Source organism: Limanda limanda, chromosome 2, assembly GCF_963576545.1.
Source record: "Limanda limanda chromosome 2, fLimLim1.1, whole genome shotgun sequence".
Classification (NCBI taxonomy): Eukaryota; Metazoa; Chordata; class Actinopteri; order Pleuronectiformes; family Pleuronectidae; genus Limanda; species Limanda limanda.
In genome coordinates this window covers 28,566,837-28,589,893 of record NC_083637.1, presented here as the reverse complement: position 1 = coordinate 28,589,893, position 23,057 = coordinate 28,566,837, and the positions used below count along the sequence as shown (strand labels likewise).

At 40.2% G+C, this 23,057-nt stretch overlaps 1 protein-coding gene across 4 annotated transcripts in view; it reads right to left on the bottom strand.

Moving 5' to 3' along the window:
* The window catches only part of rptor (regulatory associated protein of MTOR, complex 1), a 152,091-nt gene that overhangs the window by 80,986 nt on the left and 48,048 nt on the right, over nucleotides 1-23,057 (bottom strand). For all 4 annotated transcript variants that reach the window (XM_061088248.1, XM_061088264.1, XM_061088256.1 and 1 more), the window contains exons 5-7: nucleotides 14,694-14,852; nucleotides 12,854-13,000; nucleotides 4,446-4,621 (exon numbers count right to left, since the gene is read on the bottom strand). In XM_061088248.1, the coding sequence (XP_060944231.1) occupies nucleotides 4,446-4,621; nucleotides 12,854-13,000; nucleotides 14,694-14,852 (482 nt within the window). The remainder of the gene's footprint in view (nucleotides 1-4,445; nucleotides 4,622-12,853; nucleotides 13,001-14,693; nucleotides 14,853-23,057) is intronic.

The window sequence follows — 23,057 nt, the reverse complement described above, 5'->3', positions numbered from 1 at the left end:
AGTATTATTTCTCATTCGTCAGAACTTGATTCTTGAACTCGACCTGCACTGGTCGGTAGTGGTGCAAAATGAAAAGTTTTAGAATCTCTTCAGTGCTATGCATTCATCCTCTGGGGAACTTGAATATTTTTTATGAGAAAATATGTTTATCACTAGAACCCCAAATAAGCTAAAACAATAACTGAAAACGTTCATTCCTTCATCTGTCCAATGCAAACCCCTGATTTCAACCTGTTCCCTCCATCTCTATTTTAAGACGCTCATCTCCTCCACCCCTCCCCATATAGCAGCAGTGGGGATATCCCTTGAAGATGGCACTCCGTCAGTAATGATTTTCTGCTCAGCTGAGCAATGAAAGGTACATATGCACTCATTCTGCCTGGCACTCCCCATTTCTCTATCTTTCTCTCTCTCTCTCTCTCTCTGTGTGAAAACCCCATCACCCATCCCTCAGTGCATCTAATTAAAGTTTTAAAGCCAAGGTAAGCCTGCACATCAGTGAATCCCTGCATCCGCCCACTCTCAGTCTGCCAAACTCCACCCTAGCCCTTCCCCATTTTCTCTTCACCCTTTTTCACTCTGGGGCTGTGTGAAATTACAGAGAAGACAGCTCCGCAAGTCTTCATTTAGAAATAATAAGCAAATGGGAAAGTCAGCAACTAACTATATGAAGAATATGAAGAGGGAGGACAGGGTAAGGGGGGGGGGGATGCCTTATCCTGGGAGACTTTCGACGAGTTCCATATCTCAGAGAAAGTTGGGGAGAAGGTTGACGGAAATGCAGACCACAGCTGTCATGTTTATTCCAGTAGGGAGGTTTTTGTGCATCGGAACTCTTCTCAATCAAATTGTTATTCTCTACCAAACCTGACAGGAGGACACTGAGCAGCAGCTGTGGACTAAGTAGAGAATTAGTAATGTCCACCAGCATGCAGTACCTTTCTCCTCCAAGGCCTCGGATTTGAATCAAACCTCTGAACAGCAGTCAAAAGACAATAATGGGAAAATGGGAAAATGGCAAATTCTAGGTGTGGCAGTAGAAGAAGAGAAGAATCCTAATGCTCGTAAATGAGTAATGGCACTTACTTGTGTAAGAATGGATTTTAGTGCATATATATATATATATACACACACACACACACACAAAACTATAAAAAAAAAAATTTACATCGTAAGAATTTATTATTTCCTGTTTCAAAAACCACAAACTTAAAGCTCGAGTTTGTAAAAGTCAGCAAGACCAGGCTTCACTTTGAATATATGCAACCTATACATCTCACCCCCTCTCATCAGTCACGTGGATGCGCACTCAACAACTGCCAGAGGCCGACTTTTCTGTGAGTCCCCCTAAGATCAATGTCACCTTGATCAATTGTATTGCCTCTTGACCTATTATTAAAGTAAGCAACGAGGACCAAAGACACAACGTTTTGATGGCTATTGGGATGTGTTGAGGATTCCAACAAATAAGATGAATAAAAATGTTTCAGATAAAAATCACCAACCCTACCTAAAAGAGAAGTTCTCAGAAAGAAAACAAACACAATTTCTAATACTTAGATTTTCTGAGTAATCTATTTACATCATCGTAACATTTTGTTACTATCAAAATGTAAATACAAGTCGACTGAATAAATTATCATCAAAATTGTTATTTTATACTTTGAAGCTTTGGTGTTCACTTAATATTCATGCTGAATTAGCTTATCAAACTCATCTGTGCTAAGTTAGAAAATGTAATATATAATGCATATATAGGCTAATACAAGAATAAATTTATCCAAGTTCATTACCAGGCAACAAGTAAAATTATTACAGAAACACTGACCCGACTACGTGCTTAATAGGAAGGAGAGTTCCCAACTTTCCCCTTGGCGCAATGACATCCATTTCTGGATGTAATGGGTATTAAGGAATAGCTCAGTCAATATTATCCAGCAGTTTTTTAGCAACTTATTTTCCGTAATGGGTTGTTGGTAGGGAATATCAATATTAATGGCAAAGCACCGAGACCTCATTATGCTGAAGGTCAAAGCGGGCTGTGGATTTAGAGAGGAGGAAGATAAACGAAATCTTTCACCATTTATGGCAGAGAAGAAACATTCTGCTGGTTTTGTCTGACACCTTCCCAAGGCAACCTGTCTTCCTCACTTACAAACTTAAGTTATCCACCGCTTTCAAATCTTTAGCTCGACATTTGTTAAACCATCCTTGTGACTTTTAATGTGTGCAAAGTGAATTCAGTCATTAAAATGCAAAGAACAGTGCAGATAAGTGAGGATTAATGACACAAAATGGACTTGGTTCACTGCAGAGACACTGAATATACTGTAAGCACGTAGTTCTGTGCAGGATGAGTTAATCACCTGCAGACACTCATTAATATCAATACCCTAAATACACAAAAAAAATGTCCTTTCAAGATACATGATCTATTGGATTTGTAAAATCGTCCTGGTGCGTACCACGTCCTTCCGCCAAGTTACATGGAAATCTGATCAGTTGTTTTTGTGTGACCCTGCTTACAAATAAACCAAATGACAAACAGACAGGCGCCGGCTGTCGATATGTTTCTGAAATTACACCCCACATGATGGGGAGTTACAGCAAATACATTCATGTATGTGTATGAATTTTATATTGACAGGGGATTGGGGCTGATGTAATCATCTTTGCTGGAGTGTGAAAGCTACCCCACGCTCACTGTGCCCCAAAGACAGTCGACTGGCTGACGCAACTCATGTGCTCCTGCCTCAGCTTGAAGCACCGTCAGTACAGTCCTCTGAATGAATCATGCATCATGCTGCTTTCAGAGAGTATCCAGTGCCCTTTACCTTTCGTCAAATTTTGTATGTAGCAGTTGCACAAATCATTTAAATACATGTTACACTCAACAATCAACACTCAATGCCCTTTAAGGCAGTGGAGAAAAGGGTTTAGAATTGTGTTTTAACAGAAATATGAAATTAGTATTTTAATTCTTTATTTGCAGTTAAGATTTAGCTCAGGTACCTCCCATTTCTCTTGACCATCTTCGACTACAGATATAAATTACACAAGACGTAGAAACATCATAAAGATGATCAAGAGCTAAATTCAAGAGTCATAAAATGCTTTTCTGACACACACTGAACACTGGATAATCTGCTGAAATTATCTGAAAATGACTACATCAGTTGCGGCGGACATTCTAGGGACTTTCTCCGACCAGACCTGAGTAAAAATTCTGGATAATGTTTAAATAAGCCCTTGTGAGAATACAGCAGGAGATTATCTTAAGGGTTCACGAAGGGCAATTGGGCATATTGATGTGGTTTCTAACTGAGAAAAACTACTAAATATACAAATATCTCAGGATAAAAAATATAAAAGAGCAGTCATTCACATAGACGACACCGAAGAAAATTTCCATTTGCAAAGATTCTTTTGTGTTGTGAATGTGTTTGGAGAATCTCCTGCTGCCTTCATATGTGAAAGGAAAACTCAACCTGAACTACATTGTACAAAAATGTCCCTGAGTTCATGACTAAAACCACTTAAGTAGAGGGTCTGTATACTAAAGTGTTTCATTATTTTACACACAAGGCTGCGACATAAAATGTGAAAGAAGTGAAGGGGTATGAATACTTTCTGAATGCTCTGGACCTCAAGCCAGTGTATGAGCCATGTCGCCCACATTAACTGATTTTGCCTGAATATCTCTCCCCTATTCTACTGAAGCATGTTCCAGAGGGATCATCATCTCGGCTTCGCTGTGGATGATTTCAGTTTACATGTAGCATCGTAGCTGAATATTTCACACAATGGCTGAATACTGAGCAGGGTCGGTGAACAGAATAATGTTTGCTCTCAGCTCAGGACACATCATTGTGCCCGAGCAGTGATCCAACCTGCTCCTAACAGCGGCATGAATAAATGACTGGCACATCATTTACTGCTCGGTCAGTGAAAAAGGGTGTTCCTTCTATACATGATTACAAATAAAGAGTTACCTGGATGAGAAATTAATAAAAATACTCAAAAAAAGTCACAATTTTTGTAAACTTTTTGATTAAAAACTCAATTATAACGACCTTGTGCTGATTTCACATTAAAAATAAATTCAAATCAGGGAGACTCAACAGATCATGAGCAGAAAAGAACTTCATAATCCTTTGACATTTTCTTACCAACTGTGAAAAACCATAACCATACATTTCCTATGCATTGTTATAAAGTTTCTCCTCCTGCTGTTTAAAGTCTATTCTGGTTCATTACTGGAGCACACTGTCAGCTAGGTGAAAGAAATTCACAGAAAAAAAAACTCATTACTTCAGAGTGAATTTAAAGCAATGTAGCATGTGGAACACATAATCTATTGAGTTCCTCAGGGTTTCAGTTTTTTTATGTCTTGTCAGAAGATGAATTGTGGCAAAATGAAGGAAGATAAGTGGGAGAGAGGTTACCATCGTAGCGCAATCTTGATGGGCGTGGTGAGGCAGGAAGTGAACAGGTCAGCGGGGAGGTCAGGGTTCATGGGCAGCAGCTCGCTGGCCTCGCAGGCTGCCAGCTGGATGCAGTTCTTCATAGAAGGGGGCAGCGGCATCTGGGCGAGTGGGTGGCTGGGGTTGATGGCTGCCACCTGAGCAGACACAAAATGACAGCATTTGTTAACCCTTAAGACTCAGACAGTCATGAGTGTGGCAGGTACTGCCCTCTGTCAGTGCAACAACATGATAGAATTCCTTCCTGTTCGGCAATTCGTCTTCAAATAAAAAGCAAAACATTTGTTTTGTTGATGCATTGCTTTGTATCGAGCTGAATTACAGAGCTTTTATTTCGGAAAATGTGTGAAATTGGGTTTCAAGATTGTGTCGACGCTTGACAGATCAATGAAAAAGCCGACATGTAATGTATGAAAACATAACAGCAGTCCAGTAACTCTTTCGAACGTGAACAGAATTCGTCAAGTGCTGCATCCTGCCTGTAAAAATGAGCATCTCTGACCAGGAGGATTTCAAGTATAAAGCAGGAAGTGATGCCAAAAATAATCTGGGTCTCAGAAGTGAAACGCTGAATTATTTAATTGCTCCAAAGTCTGACCTGTTGTCTGAGGACATGAATGACTGAAGGACAGAAACAGACGGAAAGCAGGTTGAAAGACATCTTGACTTTAAAGAGGGGAAACTAGTTTGAGGCCAGTGTTGTGTCTGTCAGAGGACACTACTACTGTTGATTTTCATGTTCGCGGTGCCGATTTCTCCATTTTGACCTTATACGTCGAGCAGATGTTTTCATCTGTGTGTGTGTATGATTTTCATCAAACTAGCTGGGAGTGTTACCTGGGAGGGTATCTTGATAAACTTTTGGAAATGATTAGTCAAAGTCAAAATATGATCCGAAAAACACATTTTTCTCTCTGAATAATAGATAGATTCTAAAGCTCATTTTAAAAATGGATCTACATTTTTTTCGTTCAAACCCATTTAAATGTATTATCAACTGAACCTTGTCTACAGAGATTAATTTTCTATCATCTTCAGGAGCTTCTGTAATGTGTTTATCACATTAAAATTGAAATGCAGAGTCGGGTAAAGAGAAGAGGAATTTCAGTGAAAAACCAAAACACACTGTGAGTTCAACTCTTTTGCTTCTTTACGTACAGCATGAGACAAGCCATAAAAATCCCTTCCTTTCTGTTTTGTTTTCCCTCTGTTGCATAAAAACAGGAGGAAAATAAGATTGCAAAATAAACAAACAAGTCCTCTTTCCAGGTTGGCCACCATGTGCTTCCAGGCAAAACAGTGCATTTGAGGCACTGCCTGAGACATTTCGATACCAAAATGCTAATGTGATAGTTTATCGATCCCTGTGAGGACATTTTCTTCTTGCTTTGCCTCCTAAGCAGGCGGTCGTCACTGGTAAACAATCCTCTTATCTGTTTTGGGAACACAGTAAGTGTGGTATTTCGACACTCTGTGACGGCTCCGTCAATACTTGCCAAAATGAAAAATGAAGGAGGCTTTCATACGATGTAAAACTTTGATTATATTTGTGGCTCTTGACAATTTATGTGCTCATTGCATTGTTGTTGTGCTGATTTGTTTGCCGGGAGTTGAGCGTGGTTTGTCTTTTGCTAAATAGGCTTTAATGAGCTGTGGGTCTTAATGGAGGCAGCAGTCCAAGACTTCTCTTTATCATCACTGACTGTTATGGCTTGTTTCTTTTTCACTCTTCAGCCCTGCCCATGTTAAGAAATTAGGGGGAGATTATTATAATTATTATTACCTCTTTTCTTCAAAGCTCAAGCCTCTATTATTCCAAAAAAGTCTGCCTCATGCTGCTCATCATTTTAAACTGACTTAATTGATATAGTTTTTTTCTTTTCTAAATAATATGTATCCATAATAATGCCAACTGCACCTCTCACTGGCGTAATGCCATGATGAATTGTCTAAGAAAAAACATAAAGGAATTACTTCACGCCTTAACTTTTTTTCTCTAGCCCAATTCACTTCATTCTGGAACATTTGGTTGGGATGCATAAATAGGATGTGATCATATTCTGCACACCTGGGCTAGCTGACAGTAGAGAGGAGATTTGGCATAAATTACAAACTGTAACTGTTAAGTGTCTTGAGGAGCTGTAAACGGCCGTAATGGTTTTCTGTTAACGGCAGCGAAAAATGCTGCCTCAAGTGCTAAAACCATTTCTGTGTTTGCAAACACTTCTGGGGCAACAGGCACTAAGGCCTAGCAGGAGTCCGTGTGAAAAACCCACAAACTGTCTGGCACCAACTCCCTAGGAAATCAATCTACAGTTACATGAATACACACAATTATGCAAGGGAGCACGGATATAATATAAGAGAACACATATGTTCACATGGGGACACATATTGCACAGTAGAGCGGGTGAAACACCAGAGCTTGAGAAGGGAAACTACTTCTTGGGCTTCCCAGTTTGCAATGTGCCGGAGCTCAGCGCCTGACACATGTTGGGGTAAACCGACATTACCTGAGGCGAGAACAGAGAGGACGCGCTCCTCTTTCTGTGCCCAAAGGGGGGAATAAGATGATTAGACCATCAGACCGGAAAACCAATATGATCTCCAGGCTGCCCAAAGAAAAACAGGAAACAAGGCAGGAGAAATTCTATCTCTAAAGTAGGCTGCACAAGCAACACAAAGTAAAGTGTTTTATTCATAAAACTGCCACGACCTGATTCAAGTGTTCAATCCAGTTCCCAGTTTAGCTAATCAAACTGAAAAAAGACTTGTGATGAGGCATTGTGGATTTATGTAATGCCTCGGCGCTCCTGTATATACTGCACTCCCTTCCTGCTCTCTGCTAGTCCAATAACTCATTAGTCGACTATATAATAAGTGGTGGAACTGAGGCAGCTGCAGCGGAAGCTCTGATCTCAGTGTGAGACATGATGTATTTACAATGCTGCTCTATAAGGGGCTCTGCACGCACATGAATAAATCATTATATTAAATATACAGAAGAATAATCTTAATTAATGGGAGGGGGTGTGATCATGTGTGTATCTGTGCATGTGCCCCTTTTTCCCAAAGAACATGAATATTGGATTTCTCTTTGCAATGCTTGCAGGTGTGTGTGTGTGTGCCCGGTCGTTTCTGTGCGGTTCTGTGTGGATTTGTGCCAATCTTCTTGTAATGCAATTCCTCTTGTCCCTCTTTCTACGTCTATAGAAGAGAATGTTTGCTTGCTTGCAGAGACAGACATAACAAACAAGGCAGCGTTAATTTCTAAGGTCTCTTGTGGTGTTAACATGACAACATTATCCCCTGAGAGTGGACAAAGTCTGCTGCAATGATCCCAACCATAAATACGACAAGATTGCCAGCAGCAGCTGATTAATGCCAAGCATCCATTATAATTATCACATTTGCATATTGTAATCTCTCCAATTATCATGAAAATCACCATGGCAGCTTTCTTTTTCCTCGTTTACACTGGGGATAATCAGGGAATTATTTAATTAACAAAAATGTCCTTTTGGAAAACCTCCACTTATGTCTGAGACTAGTCTTGCAGGGGAGGGGGATCAGGGCAGTCACACACGTGCACGCAGGGCAACCGAAAGGCAACTCTTGTGGAGCAATAATTTTTACAAATTAATCATTTACTAAACTGATAGAAGGAACTGGTGGAGGCTTAATGTGAGCAGCCAGGCAACATAAAGACCTAACCCTAAACACACACACACACACACACAGTGGCTACGTTTGCTGAATGTATGGAGGAAGTGATGGGATATTTAAAAGGAAAAAACAAGGCCCTATAATAGAGCACTCAGAGCATGTGCATGCACGCACACATACACCCACTCACACATACACACACACACACACAACAACAGGCTGACTATTTAATTGAATGGATTGAAGGAGGAGTTCATATAACACCTTCTCCTATCTTTCCCCTCATATGTATCTTTAATGCTCAGCCATTTAAAAATGGCTGACAAAACTGTGCATGTGAAGCTCTCTCTTGATCCCACTTGGGACCACCCATGAGCATGCACAAAGTGTCGCGTCAGAGGGATAAGGATAGAGATGTTCATGGGCGAGGAGGGGGACTTCCCGCTTGGATCATCTCCTGCATGATTCAAAAGTCTCTGGAAGTCGTCGCCTCTCTCTTTACCTTCCATTACCCCCTCCTTCCATTTCCCATCATATACTTCCTGTATGAGTGGGTGAAAAGGACAAGCACTCAGGTGGAAAGATTGCTTATGAACATTATGCAACTTCCCTTGCTTTCAACTGGGGGACCTCCTCTATATATTTTCCCACTGAAACACTGCATTTAAACCCTGAAGCCCCCACCTTTAAATAAACACTTTTTGTGCAGTCATGCAAATAATGCCTTCAGAGTACATGGTCAGCCCTGCAACCATCAAGTTAAAATACTGTCTCCAACAAAGAGCAAGTGCTTGTCAATTTTTTTTGCGTCAGCCATGCAGCAGATTACAGCTTAAGGTGACACTGCCACTTCACAAGATTCATTGCCAAGGCTGAGGGCAAATATCTGATGAGAATTACACTTAAATAACAAGAGAGAGCTAAAACTTCAATGTTGGCTGTAGCTTTGAAAGAACCCAGACCCTTACTCATTTTCCTTTGTCCAAAGTAGCTCGAAGATGAAGGAGTATGTGCCCCAAAAATGGGATTTCAGCTCTGCTCTATTTGAAGCTAACTCCTAAAAACAGAACCCCTTCCGAAAAACCACTTAGATAGCAACTATTCAAATTTTTCTTTTAAATAGCGGTTGTGAGGTTGAGCACAGCAGTTATTCATTCAGTTGCCTATAGATGGCAACACTGGTATGCTATTACTCCGCCTTCCTACAGGTACCGTGGCCAGGACGTCTCACACACAAACTCATTAAAAGAAAACAACAGACAACTAAAATGCAAAAGTGGCAGTACAACTTCAAAAGCCAAAGCTTCACTGCATATGTTGTTTTTAGAATGTGTGGCATTTCCGGTTGTGTTGTAGCTTTTGTAGTTGTGTTCTGTGAATTTGTATTTTCCATTAATGTACTTGTCTGAGACGTCTCAGTCACTAGGGGCTGTACAGGGGCTGTAAGCAGTCGTACACTGAATATAATACTTAATGTACATTTTTTAGTTACTTGACAATCCTACAAATCACAACCCAGTTCCATGACACTCGTTGCAGCTAAATGCTGAATGGACTCCATTCATAAAGCACTTTTCTACACTTAACGACCACTAAAAGAGCTTTACACAGGTCGCATTCACCCATTCACTCAGACTGCTTCTATTTATAGCATATACTCATGCCTCCCATTCACACACTAATGGCATAGTCATCAGGTACATCATCTTTCCTGGAGCTGGGAATCAAACCACTGACCTTCCACTTGACCAGTCTACCTCCTGAGTCACACCTGCCCTCAATAAAGACATCACCTGGACAATGACAAGCACGTTTGTCGAAAGGAAACAAAAACAATCTTGTTTGTAGATAACTAATTTACTCTGACAAATGACTACATTGGTCAAACTTAAATCATATGGTGCAGATGAATTATTCAGTATTTCTGCTTCCACAAATTAGGAGTAAGTCTCTGATGTTGAGCATGGTAAGAGTTTAGATTTTATCTGTGAAGCTGCAGCCCTAAACTGATCTCTGCAAAGTTAAACAACGAAAAGCAGCAGAGGCTGTGGATGGTGAGAGACACTCGTCACGAGTTCTTTCAAATACTGCGGCAACTCAACAGTTTGCCTGCTGCCTTCACCTTTTCTTTCACTGGTAATGCAGCTTTCACAGCAGCTCTTCTTTCCCTTAGCTTTGCCTCTGTGCTCCATACTGTTCCATCTGTACCTTTCTCTCTCTCCTCTCTCCCTCTCTGCTAATCTACAGTCTGACTGAAACTGCTCCATAAATAATTGAGATGAATGACAGCATGGTCTTATTAGGAATTCACATAACATGCCACACCAGGAAAGAGAATGAGAGAGAAGGGAGATGAAATAGTAAAAGGATTGGGGCTGTAACACTGTGTGTGTGTGTGTGTGTGTGTGTGTGTGTGTGTGTGTGTGTGTGTGTGTGTGTGTGTGTGTGTGTGTGTGTGTGTGTGTGTGTGTGTGTGTGTGTGTGTGTGTGTGTGTGTGTGTGTGTTGTGTGCGTTGTCGGATAGCAGCACTGAGCACATCTGGGATTTGTAATAGCTGACAATCATGAATCGACACTGACTCGTGCCACTTAGATCTCCTGTATTAGTACTATGTAGATGAGTGTGTGTATATTTGTTTGTGTTTATGTAGTATATGTGCAAGTACCACATCATTTGTGCAAGTAACACCCACTGTTTCACTAATAACAAATAAACATCAGTAGATAATCGTCCGCCTACGCCTTGGGGTTGGGGGTCATTTAGTTTGTTTTTTTAATATACTAATACTAACTCTATACTTTCAAAAAGGTTCCATGCCTGAATGGTGCCATTATTGATACCATTTCTTTAAGGGTCGACAGTTATCAATAGAAGACTTATTTCTATTGCTAAGGCAAATTGGAGCTCGAAATTCAAGTTTTCAACCGTATATGATTTTTAGGTTTATTGAACATCCCCCAAAACACCATGAAGGCTGGAGACACAAAAATTAACATTATATTATATTACATAGTTGTCTTTTCTAACAACTGGATTGCATTTCCATAACTCGGAACCATGCTAAATTAAGCCAACATTAACTCCGATTATAAATCAATATGAGCAAATTACTACTGCTAGACATAAACTTGATACACAAACAACGTTACTGTTTAATAACAAATACTAACCTTGTGTCTCTTCGGGGGGGTTGCCAATACTTTAATATTTTCTTATCGTCCTTCAATTTTAAAGTTTAAAGTATAATTAACGTCAATATAAAAACATAAATAAGCTCAAAACTAAACACATTTGCATTAACAAAATTTGATAACGTATATAACCTGACCCAACAGTCAAACATGGATCATCTCTCTAATTTCAATGTATCATGTGTGTCGCCTGGTGACTATTAGGGTTGGGTACCGAGAACCGGTTCCAATATGGAACCGGTTCCAATACAACCGGTACCTACCCGGACCGAAATGCAACGGAGATTTCGGTGCCTCATTTCGGTGCCTGAGCCAATTGAAGACTGAGGTCTCCGCTCGTCCCGCCTCCTCACACTTCCGCTCCTGCCTTCACGGGAAGCGGCGGCTCCCGCCGGCCGCCGGGCCCCCGCATGTCGGCCGCGGCTGCCGGTGGACAGACTCCTGTCCCCGCGCTGCCCTCGCCCCGCGTGCGTCAGGGCTTCCGTTCAGGTGGTGTGGGGGGGGGATCTCCTCGCGACACCTCTCCGCCGGGCGCAGCACCGCCACGGAGGAGATGCGCCCGGCTCCGGGTCGGCTTTGAAAGGCTCGGGGCGGGAGGAGCGAAGACCATGCCGAGAAATGTTTCATAAAAGCGACTGCATTTTAGGGGGACGAAGGCGGGCCGAAGCCTGCCTGCGACAGCCCCCGCCGCGGAGACACGGGGGTCTCTGAGTGATGGAGCCAAATGAAGACCCTCAGTCTTCATTTGGCTCAGGCACCGAAGTCAGAGTCACGAGTCAGAGTGTGTGTGTTTTGTATTTATTTTTATTTATTTAAGTAAAGTGTAAACTTTTGTTAACAGTTCGTATGTTATTCATAGTTTTAAGTTAAAAAGGGTTTTGTATTTATTTATATTTATAATCTACTTTAAACAGTTAATATATTTGGCAATAAAAAAAGCCTTTCTTAGTCAAGCATCGGTTTGTGCACTTTTTTGAAAAAAGTATCGGTTCAGGCACCGTTTAGGCACCGGTATCGTTTTAAAAGTATCGGTTAGGAACCGGTATCGGATAAAAACCAAACGATACCCATCCCTAGTGACTATTGAGTTGTTCATGTTCCTCCCTTTACAATGAATGGTTTTCAAACATTTGCTGCACCTCAAACTCAAATGTTGAAATCCTTTCACATGAAATACAGCCACAATATCAACTTGAGATTCAGGTAGCTACTGGCTAACTGTAGGCTAACGCTACAAGCTGCTAGAGCCAGCCTACAAAATCAGGCACCGAAATCCGCATTCTGATTCAGTCCAGTAGGTTAGGGTCGGGTAAGAAGCAGCTCCTGATTGCCACAGGAATTTGTTAACAAATCATACTTGTCGACACTCTGACTGCATACGTTTGTAATAAAAAAAAAAAAATTATATCAAATATATGTATTTATCTTTCTGTCACCTTCGACGCATTCATGGCTGCTGTGTTGTAAACAATGTGCAAAGGATGAGTGTGTTTGTTTGTGTTACTGCCCACCTCCAGTTCCTGCTCTCTCTGCAGGGCGAACTGTTTAAACGACTTGACGATGATTCCAGCATTGGAGCAATCGTAGACGAAAATGGACGGGCTCCCCATCCACGTCTGCAGGTCGTAGATGGACAGCGGGATGTACTGGGTGTAGTTCTGAAAAGAAAAGTTGTGAGAGAGAGAGAAGGTGCTAAAGTGAGAGTAGATCCTGGTATTGCTGAGAACTCACTTTCATAGATTTGTGCTTAATTATTAACTAGTCATCTGTTTGATGAAGAGTGTGAGCAGAGCAGAGGGAGGGAGAAATAGTTGAAAAGGGAAAATAATAATGAGGGGGAGTGATAGAGACAGAAAAATGACGATGGTAGAAACGCATTCAATTATATATAATAAAATTTGGTTCCCAGACAACACTAAATCCCAACGGATCTCTTGTGTGAGTTGCCAGTGACACGGCAGTTTCATTTTACAGGAAAAGGAATGAGTATGAGGAGATAACGGAAGGAGGATGAAGAAAGGGAAGAGGAAATAAGACATGAGGGTGCAATGGGGACAAGTAGGCAACAGCTAAGCCCAGACAGCAGCGGTGCATCACTCTGAGTGGGTGCTTACTTATAGGACACGGCAATGAACAACTTAATATTTTATCTCGGATTCACAGGTCATCGACTCTCTGCACCCAAGTGGAGCTAAGCCCTGGGATCACAGCCTGCAGGTACAATGTGCTTTTATGTTGGGTTGTGAAATGATTTGCACTTCTTGACCACAACAAGAACCCAGCAACCTTTTGATGTGCTCATGTAATTTTCATTCATCTTGACCCCAGGGAACTCTGGGTAATTTAAGTTCCTGGGAGAGAGGATGGACTAGTCCACTACCATGGTGCACTTGCTGAATCTGAACAGTAGAGCCTGCCATCAATCAGTGGTTGTATCAATATCAGTACGATTTCTTTTGATGGTATTGACATATTAAGCTAGGATGGGAAGCCTGGAAAAAGCTAACAAGAGCAGGCTACACAAAAACAAAGCCATCTGCCCTCTTGTCAAAGCTACGCCCCCAAAACACATGAACATGCACTGCCTGATAATTGCCAGAAGCAGATTTTCTGTGACTCTCTCGCTAACTTCTGGCTTCAAGCATTATTCCACAAAAAAAAAGAAAAAAGCTCAGTCTGAACTGCTAGTCTTGCCTTTTGCAATCCCATACTCTCCCCAAAATAAAAAGTAGTGCAAGAGCTTGTTCCATTAAAGTAAAAGGAATATAATGCCGTCTACATTAAGCTGCCCAACAACAAAATAAATGAAAAAACAAAGTAAAATTCAAGTAACTTTGTGGGGGAATATCAAAACACTGTAAATTCAAGTTGAGCAGCCTACAGAGCAGAGCTTACAGTGCACCATGCTGTTCAGCATTTGACTAAAAACTCCCACACTCTAAATGATCGGGTGCGACTTTTCCCCGCTCCAGCTTGTTCTTCAGGTGAATCCGTGCTTTGACTAGGCGCAGCCATCTTCTTACGACACGCATAACTCGCCATAGCCCTTTTTCCCACAACACTACAACAAACAATACTGTGTTGTGTTTATTACAGTCCTGGGATGTCCAGTGACACCAGTTTCTTTTCTCATTCTTTTCAGGCGACTTTATTTATTGGTGGCTGACATAAAATAATCAGATTTTATCCTTGATCACATAATATTTTCATTTAGGGTGCACATGTAATCGCAGCCTATGACATTACAACAAAAAATAATCAGGCTATGTTGGGACCTCGTTCCAGCAAAGGTTAAGAGATGTAGAGGGAGTGCGTGAAGGTGGGGAAAAATGTGGTGTTGGTGTGTGATACCTTATTGAAGACCCAGATCTCCCCGTTGACTGTAGGTCGTGGCACCCCGTGACCGTTGTAGTGGAAGAGGACTCGCTCCTCCTTGGCGTTACGCCTCAGTGACGTGCAAAGCTTCTTCACCTCATCCACTGTGGGGTCCAGACTCTGTTTGTAACGTGCCTAAAAAACAGGAATAAAGGGAGGAAAATGTCATGACTTAGGCATTTGAAGCCTTTAAGGACATAATCACATGAGAAAGTCTAAATCAAGGTTTGTGCGTTTGCTACATTGTTTACATTTGATCTGAGTTGTATGACATACATCCTGTCATCATTGCCTGCATGGACTGCATCTACCTATACATGACATTGATTGGTTTGTAGAGATGAGTGCGTCTGACGTTGGTGTTTTGTAATTTTTAGAGAGAAAGAGATAGCAAGAGATATAGAGATAGAGAGATAGAGATAGATATATAGAGGCATGTAATACTGTATGGAGATGTACATATTTGAGAAACTAGGATGAACAGCCATTAGGGGGATTGTCCTGCTGGTTTTCATTACAGATTTCTCTCATGTTGTGTGCATGACAGGCCTTGGCATGAGACACAACCTGAGGTTTACTGCTGTTTATCTTAATTAGAAACATTTCTCAAATATGGCATGTCACATTATTTATATGTTAACAAGCTGAAAGGAACCACATGAGGTTAATAGCCATTTGAGGAAACAACTTGATATATTAAGCTGACCTTCATGCACTTAAGTAGGAAAGAAGATATTTATCTTAAATCTCAAGGAAACACCAGGGGAGTAAAACGTGAAACACATTTTGCAGCACTGCCCAGATGGGCCACCTGGATACAGTAAAGGCTGTAATCTGAGTTTTTCCCCACACAAGCCGTAGTGTACTGATGGGAAATAGTCAAAATAATTACATCACTATTGATTTCATAATTCATTTTGTTTTTTGGGAGGGTTTAATACAGAAGCAGAGTACTGACATTTAAAACTAAACAGACATAATATTCTATACACTATTTCCTCCTGCACAAATGAAATAAACAGATCAAACTGAAAAGTTGTTCTATTCTATTCTTCAATTCCAACTCTGTCGTTTCAACTTCCCAATACATTTAACCATGTTTGATGATATTAATTCATATCTGCTACTGTGTTTTTGCTACAATATATCTATCTATCTACCTTTCTAACTATTTACCTATCTATCTATTAATATTAGGGCTGGGCAAGTTAACTCGTTTTAATCGAGTTAACTCAAGTGATGAGTTAACTCGATTGTTTATCCGCCAATTATTTTCTTTTTTCCTGTTCTGCAGCAGTCAGCAACAGACTTTCACAAAATAAAAGCCTGACTTTCACAATAAAACAATAAATAATCAAACCTGAGTTAATGCGAGATAAAATAATTAATCGAGTTAACTCATCACTTGAGTTAACTCGATTAAAACGAGTTAACTTGCCCAGCCCTAATTAATATTTATCGACAGAAAGGAAAAACATTTTATTGATACAATTTCTTCCATATGGTCTTTTAAAATAATTTGTTCAGATGTATTGATGGGTTGAAAGGTATTGTTTGTGCAAGGAATATTGCCCTGAATCAGCAAGTTGACAAATCTGTTACATTTAGTTTGCACTGATCTAATATTATAATGACTCAAACAAGGACATTATGTCAAATGTCTAAGAGCCCTTTTATATAATTGAACAACAATGAATTGAACTAAAATCTTGTAGCTGAAAAACCGCAAGGATTTGTTGTGGGGGAACAAAAGAAAAGCTTTTTTCGGGTTTCACAAATGTGTTTTAAACAAGATGTTGAAAGAAGATAGGAGATAAAACAAGTACAAGTATTGTATTATGCGGTTTTACAAGCTTCACAGCACAGAAAAACAGAGAAAACACTCAAAAAGGAACCAAAAACACTGCAGTCAATGCATTTCCTGTTGCCACCTGTTGCTTACTTTCAATCATGCTTCACCAGTGTGAGGGTTTTGTAAGAGTGATGTCAGCGTGATGCTCGCCCATGAGCCTGTGTACATAGGGTGGAGGGCTGCTTCAGAAACTTCAAAAGGAGTAGCGGCAGGAGAGAGAGCGGACATGTGGATTGTTTGTGCTTCTTCAGTTTATCAAATAATGTGTATGAGTGTGCATGGATGGAAGGGACACAGAGGTGTCAACTAGTTATGCAACAGAAAAGCACCCGGTTCAACTCGACTGAATCATAATCACAGTCACCAAGGGCCTTCTGTTATATAACTACATGCATTTTACCAAACAGCCTGCCTCCTGTCAAATGGTTCTGACTCACAGGAGGAGCCATATTGGAACCGCAACTTCTTACAAAACTTCCAACGACTGAAACTAGAGGAGAAAAAACTGTCTTCAGACCGTGTTAGAACGGCCAACCAAGCAAAGAGAAACAGGACTGTATGACTGAACTCCTTGAAAACAATGAAATTACTATCAATGGTGCAATTACCTAAGTCAAATTAAAAGTACTTGAATCCTCTCAAAATCAAGTTACAGCTCTTTTACTTGTATTTGATAAATGCTCCATCGTGCTATGACCCTGAACCTCTTCGCTGATATTATAATTTTGATTTATGTGTTCATTACATATATTTTGTGTATTTGTGTTTCTACGGCTGCCACGTTTTGGCTGCTGTGAAGAAGAAGTGTTAAATATGAAAGCAGTAGACCTAGGACATACTTGTCATGTATGCTGTATTTATGACTCTTGGAGCTTTACAGTAATTCACGATCCACGCTGTATCAAAAGCTAGAGTTGTGACGTCATTAATATTTAAATGAGGTTATATATTTTTTTGTAATCTGTATTTAAACGGTGCTAAATTCTGTGATCCTAATTATGAAGAGTGATTTGTAGTTCTGATTCGCAGAATAAAACTACCACATGCTCATTGTTCATCACATCACGTATCCCACAGACGCCAAACGATCACACCCCTTGATCCAAGGTGCCACATTTCGGCTTCCCGCATCTGGGTGAATTGCAGTGCGATTACAGTCTGATACAATTTGGGTATAATCAGATAAGAGTGCCTGAATGCTGAGAGGCGCTGCACTCACCCCGACGATACCAAGTGGTATCTGAATGGCAAAATAGTGTTAGTGAGGGACCTGCACTGAGGGAGGTACACGGCCTGAAATCAGTTTTGGTTCAGAGAGGAGATCTAGAGGAGATTTACACCTTCTTGTTGATATTACTTCAGATTATTCCCAATCGTATTTAAGCAAAGCTGTGCATTTAAATTCATGACAGCCGAGCAAATTAAAAGCAAGTGGCTCTGTTCAGGAGTTTAAACTTCACAGACGGTCAGGTGCTTTCTGTGTTTTTTTTCCAAACTCCAGCTCCCTTACAGTCCAGTGACAAGCAGCCTAGGTTAACTGGAAACTCTAAATAACCCGTACAGGTGTGAGTGTGAACAGTAAAAAATTACTGATTCACATACTATAGTAATTTCGCCGAGTAAAAACATAACAGTGGAAACACAAAATGGAACAAAAAGCTTGGGACAAAATCATTCCAATACAGTGTTCATTTGGGGTCTTTCATACATGTTTGAAGAAGTAATTTTTCCAGCTTCTATTGGTTCAGTCAGTAATCTTCTGCTCCTTTCTGTGTCTCTATCATTCCAATGCTCACGGGCAGCTTCATGAGTAAGGTTAAAGGAAATGAATGTAAGTCAATGCAATGTCTTCTGGAGTAATTAGGATATATCCGTGTGTACGTGCATGTGTTTTTGTGTCCTCGGCCTTGAGGGGGGGCTCCAGCCTCCTGTGGAGATCAACTCTCTCCTAAACTGCAGCTGTTTGTCTCTTTCTTCCCCTCACACCAACCCTGTAAAACACCTCCATTATATCCATCAAGGCCACAAGAAACAAACTCTTAAAGGTGTGCTGGCTGAGTCCCCATTTATCATCGTGTCACTTCCTGAGACCAGGCAACCTTTTCAAAGTACTGTAAGCATTCAGGATGCAATTAAACTACAGGCAGTTAAAGCTGTACAGAGCAGTGGAAGCTTCTCTGGCTTTCGTGACAGGAACAAAAAGATACAAGTTGGAAAGTTCTAGAAACTTTTCAAATCATCGTTATGATTCAGCACCAATGGGTATATAAAGTATCAAATACATTGGACTTATAAACAAATGAGTATGTGATATATTTATATAAATGTATACAGTTTAATCAATTGAGTTACAGCTGAATGAAATACCAGCCATTCATCTATTCAGGTAAAAGAGGCTATCTACTCAAAAGATAAGAAACCCAAGGACGTTAAGGTGGTCGCCTGCGACAGCAGCAGCCGCTTTTTGTCAGAGAAAGGAAATGTGAAAAGTCAACCTATGTCCTTTCAATCACCAATCAATATGTGAGTAATACCGGGCTTAGTAAGATGTGAAGTAAACTAAAGTAAGGGAGACAAATGAAAGACAGGGGCAAAAAACTATGGAAAAACAGAGGGAGTGGAAAGATTAGAGGAGGTGCGTCAAAGCCTAATCTCCTCTGTTAGATCACTACAGCCTTGAAAACCCTCATCAGTGACTTGTTTCTCGAAATATCAAGGGTCAGAATTTGCCAGTGTTAATCGGCACACAGGACCGCGCCACATGAAACTTGCTTTAATAAACCTTTTATCTATCTTAGGAAAAAAACTTTCAAGCAAAGTTAGCAGGCATCGGATGTTTTGCTGGCTTAAAATGCAAAAAAATCAGTGCTGACGCTAATTAATAATTACGTAATGCAATGTTATTAATTGCATAGTGGCTAAACGATTAATATGTACTTGAGGCTGGTGCTGTCCAGAGCTTCACTCTGTCACTGTCATTTAAAAAGACCGGCAAATTGGTTTCTCTCCTCGACACAATCTGATCATATGACATTCGTTTCCTCAACTGTTTTTTCTTTGTTCAATATTTGAAGCCTGTTGCTTGAAGAATATAGGCTGTCAGATGGATGAAAATCATATCTTCTTCTGCTCAATAAAACGTCACGTTGTGGCTAAAGGTTGTGAACATTAATTAGGTAACAACTTGAAGCAGCAGGGATTCTGCATTCTGATCCATCAAAATGGGATTAGAGATCTAAATTGAATAGCTGAGCTGCAAATATTTAGAGCTTTAGTTACTTTCCTACGGTGAAAACTAAACCTTATTAAATTTGATGAGAGATTCAAAAGGATTTGTTTCCCATAAAATGATTCCATAATTTATTTGCATGTGATAAAATCCTAACAAACCAAAACCGTAAACGACAACCACTGTAACTACAACTGTGCTCAGATCTCGAGAATTACTTATTTTTTTTAAAAAGATCTTCCTTCTATTGACAAGCCCCAAAGAAAAAGACACGGAACGATTATTATTATTATTATTATTGGTGAAACAAAGCTGAAATATGATCACATGTACTGCAAAAAGAGAAATAGGATACGGATGAAGGAGAAAATATGTCCATATCCAAAACATAGAGGAAGCAATAACAATGATCGGTTAACAAATGTTATATATATAAATATATTTTTTATATTTCATATAATGCTGTGGTTCAACTTTTTCTTGCAAAGAGGAATCAGCCTCAGTAACAGAGTTAGGCAAAACACAATATAGAGTATATGTTAAGAGTTTGTGGCACAGTGGCACTAATTCCTTTAATATCTTTAGTTGTATGAGGCCACCATTACAGGCAATATATTGGATAGACACTCATCAATGTTTTAGAGTACATTGACTCTTTTATCCAAGGATATAGTACGAAAAGATACAAGAATTATTGCCTTTCGAAGGGAACAGTTCTTTGACACTAAAGGACACAGTTGGTTCATGCCACAGTAACATTTAGGTGTAATTTACGACTCAGTTCAACAGGTTCACTTACTCTGTCATTAATATATGGCCTTGAGAGTGGAGGAACCTTAAGTATGACATCTTCAAGCCACACTGCCTCACATTAGCCTATCAATCACTCATTATTCTCACAGGGCAATTGTCAAAATATGTACAGAACATATTACACAACCTATCATAGAGGTTAAACTGCAGGTCTCCATTCTCTCCACTATACTTAACAGCTCCAACACGAAGGCAGCATTTCCGTACTCTCTTTCACACTCGCACAGACACATAAAAGTGTAATGTAGCAAATAGTAAAGTATTGAAGTTAATGACATGAAGTCAATGAATGAAGACATCATGTGAGACGGTCTATTTCAATCCAGGAATATAAAGTCTTAAGAAGCACAACACTGGTGGTGGTAATAGCAACTAGACAGACAGGCGGCTGTATTACAGGTTATTACTGCTCACTCTCTAAAGCTAACACTTTGAATCCTGCAATGCCTTTATACAGTCATTGTGGACCAACTGTTTGTGTGTGACTGACATGGACAGAACTCAAGGCACATATGATATATCTAGTGTCTGGTGGGAGAGTGTCAGCCAGGGGCAACACCTCCAACTCTGAGACCATGCTGGAAAATAGTGGATTGCTCTCTTCAGGCTGGGACGGAGTTGCTTCAAGTTAAAAGGTTCCAAATATCTTATGGGTTCTTTTTTTACAAGAAGTGGTTAAGATACAGCTACAGATGCACTTTTGAACTGTTGCATTAACTGCAGTAATGCGTGGTAAAAAGAGAGGTGAGCCAGAAGATGAGGCTCCAACTTGGTGACCTATATTACATGCATTCCGAGCTTTGGCTTTGACTGAAAGATGTTAAAGGTTAAAATTTATTTTGGGGGTGGCTGGGGTCATTCTTAGAAGTGGGGTAACCAGTTCAGACATTCAGATGAAGCCTTAAATAGAACTGCTGTTTTGTTCCATCATGGGGTCAGCAGAGGTGATTTGGGCAAAGGATGCCTCCTCAGAGGTATTTAAGGCAGGTCCAGTTGAGCGAAGAACCACACGGCAGATGTGGAACACGCTGGAGGAAACACATTAGCCATCTGGTATGGCCACACCACAAGGATCCCCGAGAAGAACTGAATGACATAGTTATGTTGACAAATGTTTAAGCCCTGCTGTAGTTCAGTACCACGAAGACCCAGACCCACATTAAAGGGGGAAATGGATGAATGTGTAGATTTTCATATGCTTGCTTGGTGATCCTTTGTTTTAAAATAACATCCTAATCGCAGCAATTTCTTGTCCTAATATCCCTTCTCCAATACAGGCAATGGTGTGATTATGGAGGTATATTAAAGTTAAAAGTTTAATTTATAAGGAAAGCTGGACATAGAGATTTTTTCTCTCTGGGGTAAGTGATTTCTGATACCAAGGAAGGGAAAAGGGAAACCCTACATATTTCTTCAGTAAAGATCTGAAACAAGCAATGTCATATGGACACTATCCTAACTGGGATGAATAAAGTATACGTATTCAAATTTAGCTAAGAAAGTCTATTCAGTTAAATAGCAGCTAAAACCTGGCACTCGGGTGAGCGAGTCTGTGTGCTGGTAGTCACTTCCCCAGTGACAGCAGTCCTGCTGGGGCCAGTGTGTCGAGGCTGAGTCAGTTCACAGCAGGTCGGATGAAGGGGAGGGAGAGATGACACATCACCTCCCAATCCTGCCAGCAAACACCTCCTGTTGAGACTACGCTGCCATTTCTGAAAACTACGATCTACGAGGTGTGGACAATTGGACATTTCAAGAGTTGAAGTCAAAATCTCTGTATAGGACATGAGAAGAAAAATGGAACTATGTGACACATTTAATATGTAAACACTAGTGCTGTCAACGATTTAAATATTTAATCGTGATTAATCGCATTTATGTCAAATTTTTATCTATTCTAAATGTCCCTTCATTTATTTTTTTTCAATAATTTTACTTTCGTTTTAATGCTCTTATCAACATGGAAAAGTGGATTGGCTTGCTTTATGCAAATGTTTTATTTTATTGAAAAACAACATTGCCAAACAGAGCGGTAAAAAATAAAATTATGAAGTGCACATTTCAGGTAAACAAGGACTCAGCCTATAGTGCAGTTAAACCATGGCTTAATATTAAAAAAAGTTTGCTGTGAACATAGCAGTCAGGCCTCTTATTTCAGAAACAATGAACCATAACAGTTAGGTTACCAATAAAAGGTAAGCCTACTACTTCTTTGCTTTCAGCAAGCTACTCAAACAGACAAGCAACAAAATAACAAACAAACAAAATACACAGGCAAGTGTCGGCCTACTTTGAAATAAATTAAAAACAGAACTTTGTAGGGCTATTTTAGTCCTCCCCATATTTGTGGAAAATGTATGAAATAAGAGGTACCCTATTTTTAAATAAATAAAACCATATAGCTGCAGCCTAATAGTGTAACGGACTGGGTTTATGTTTATGTTTG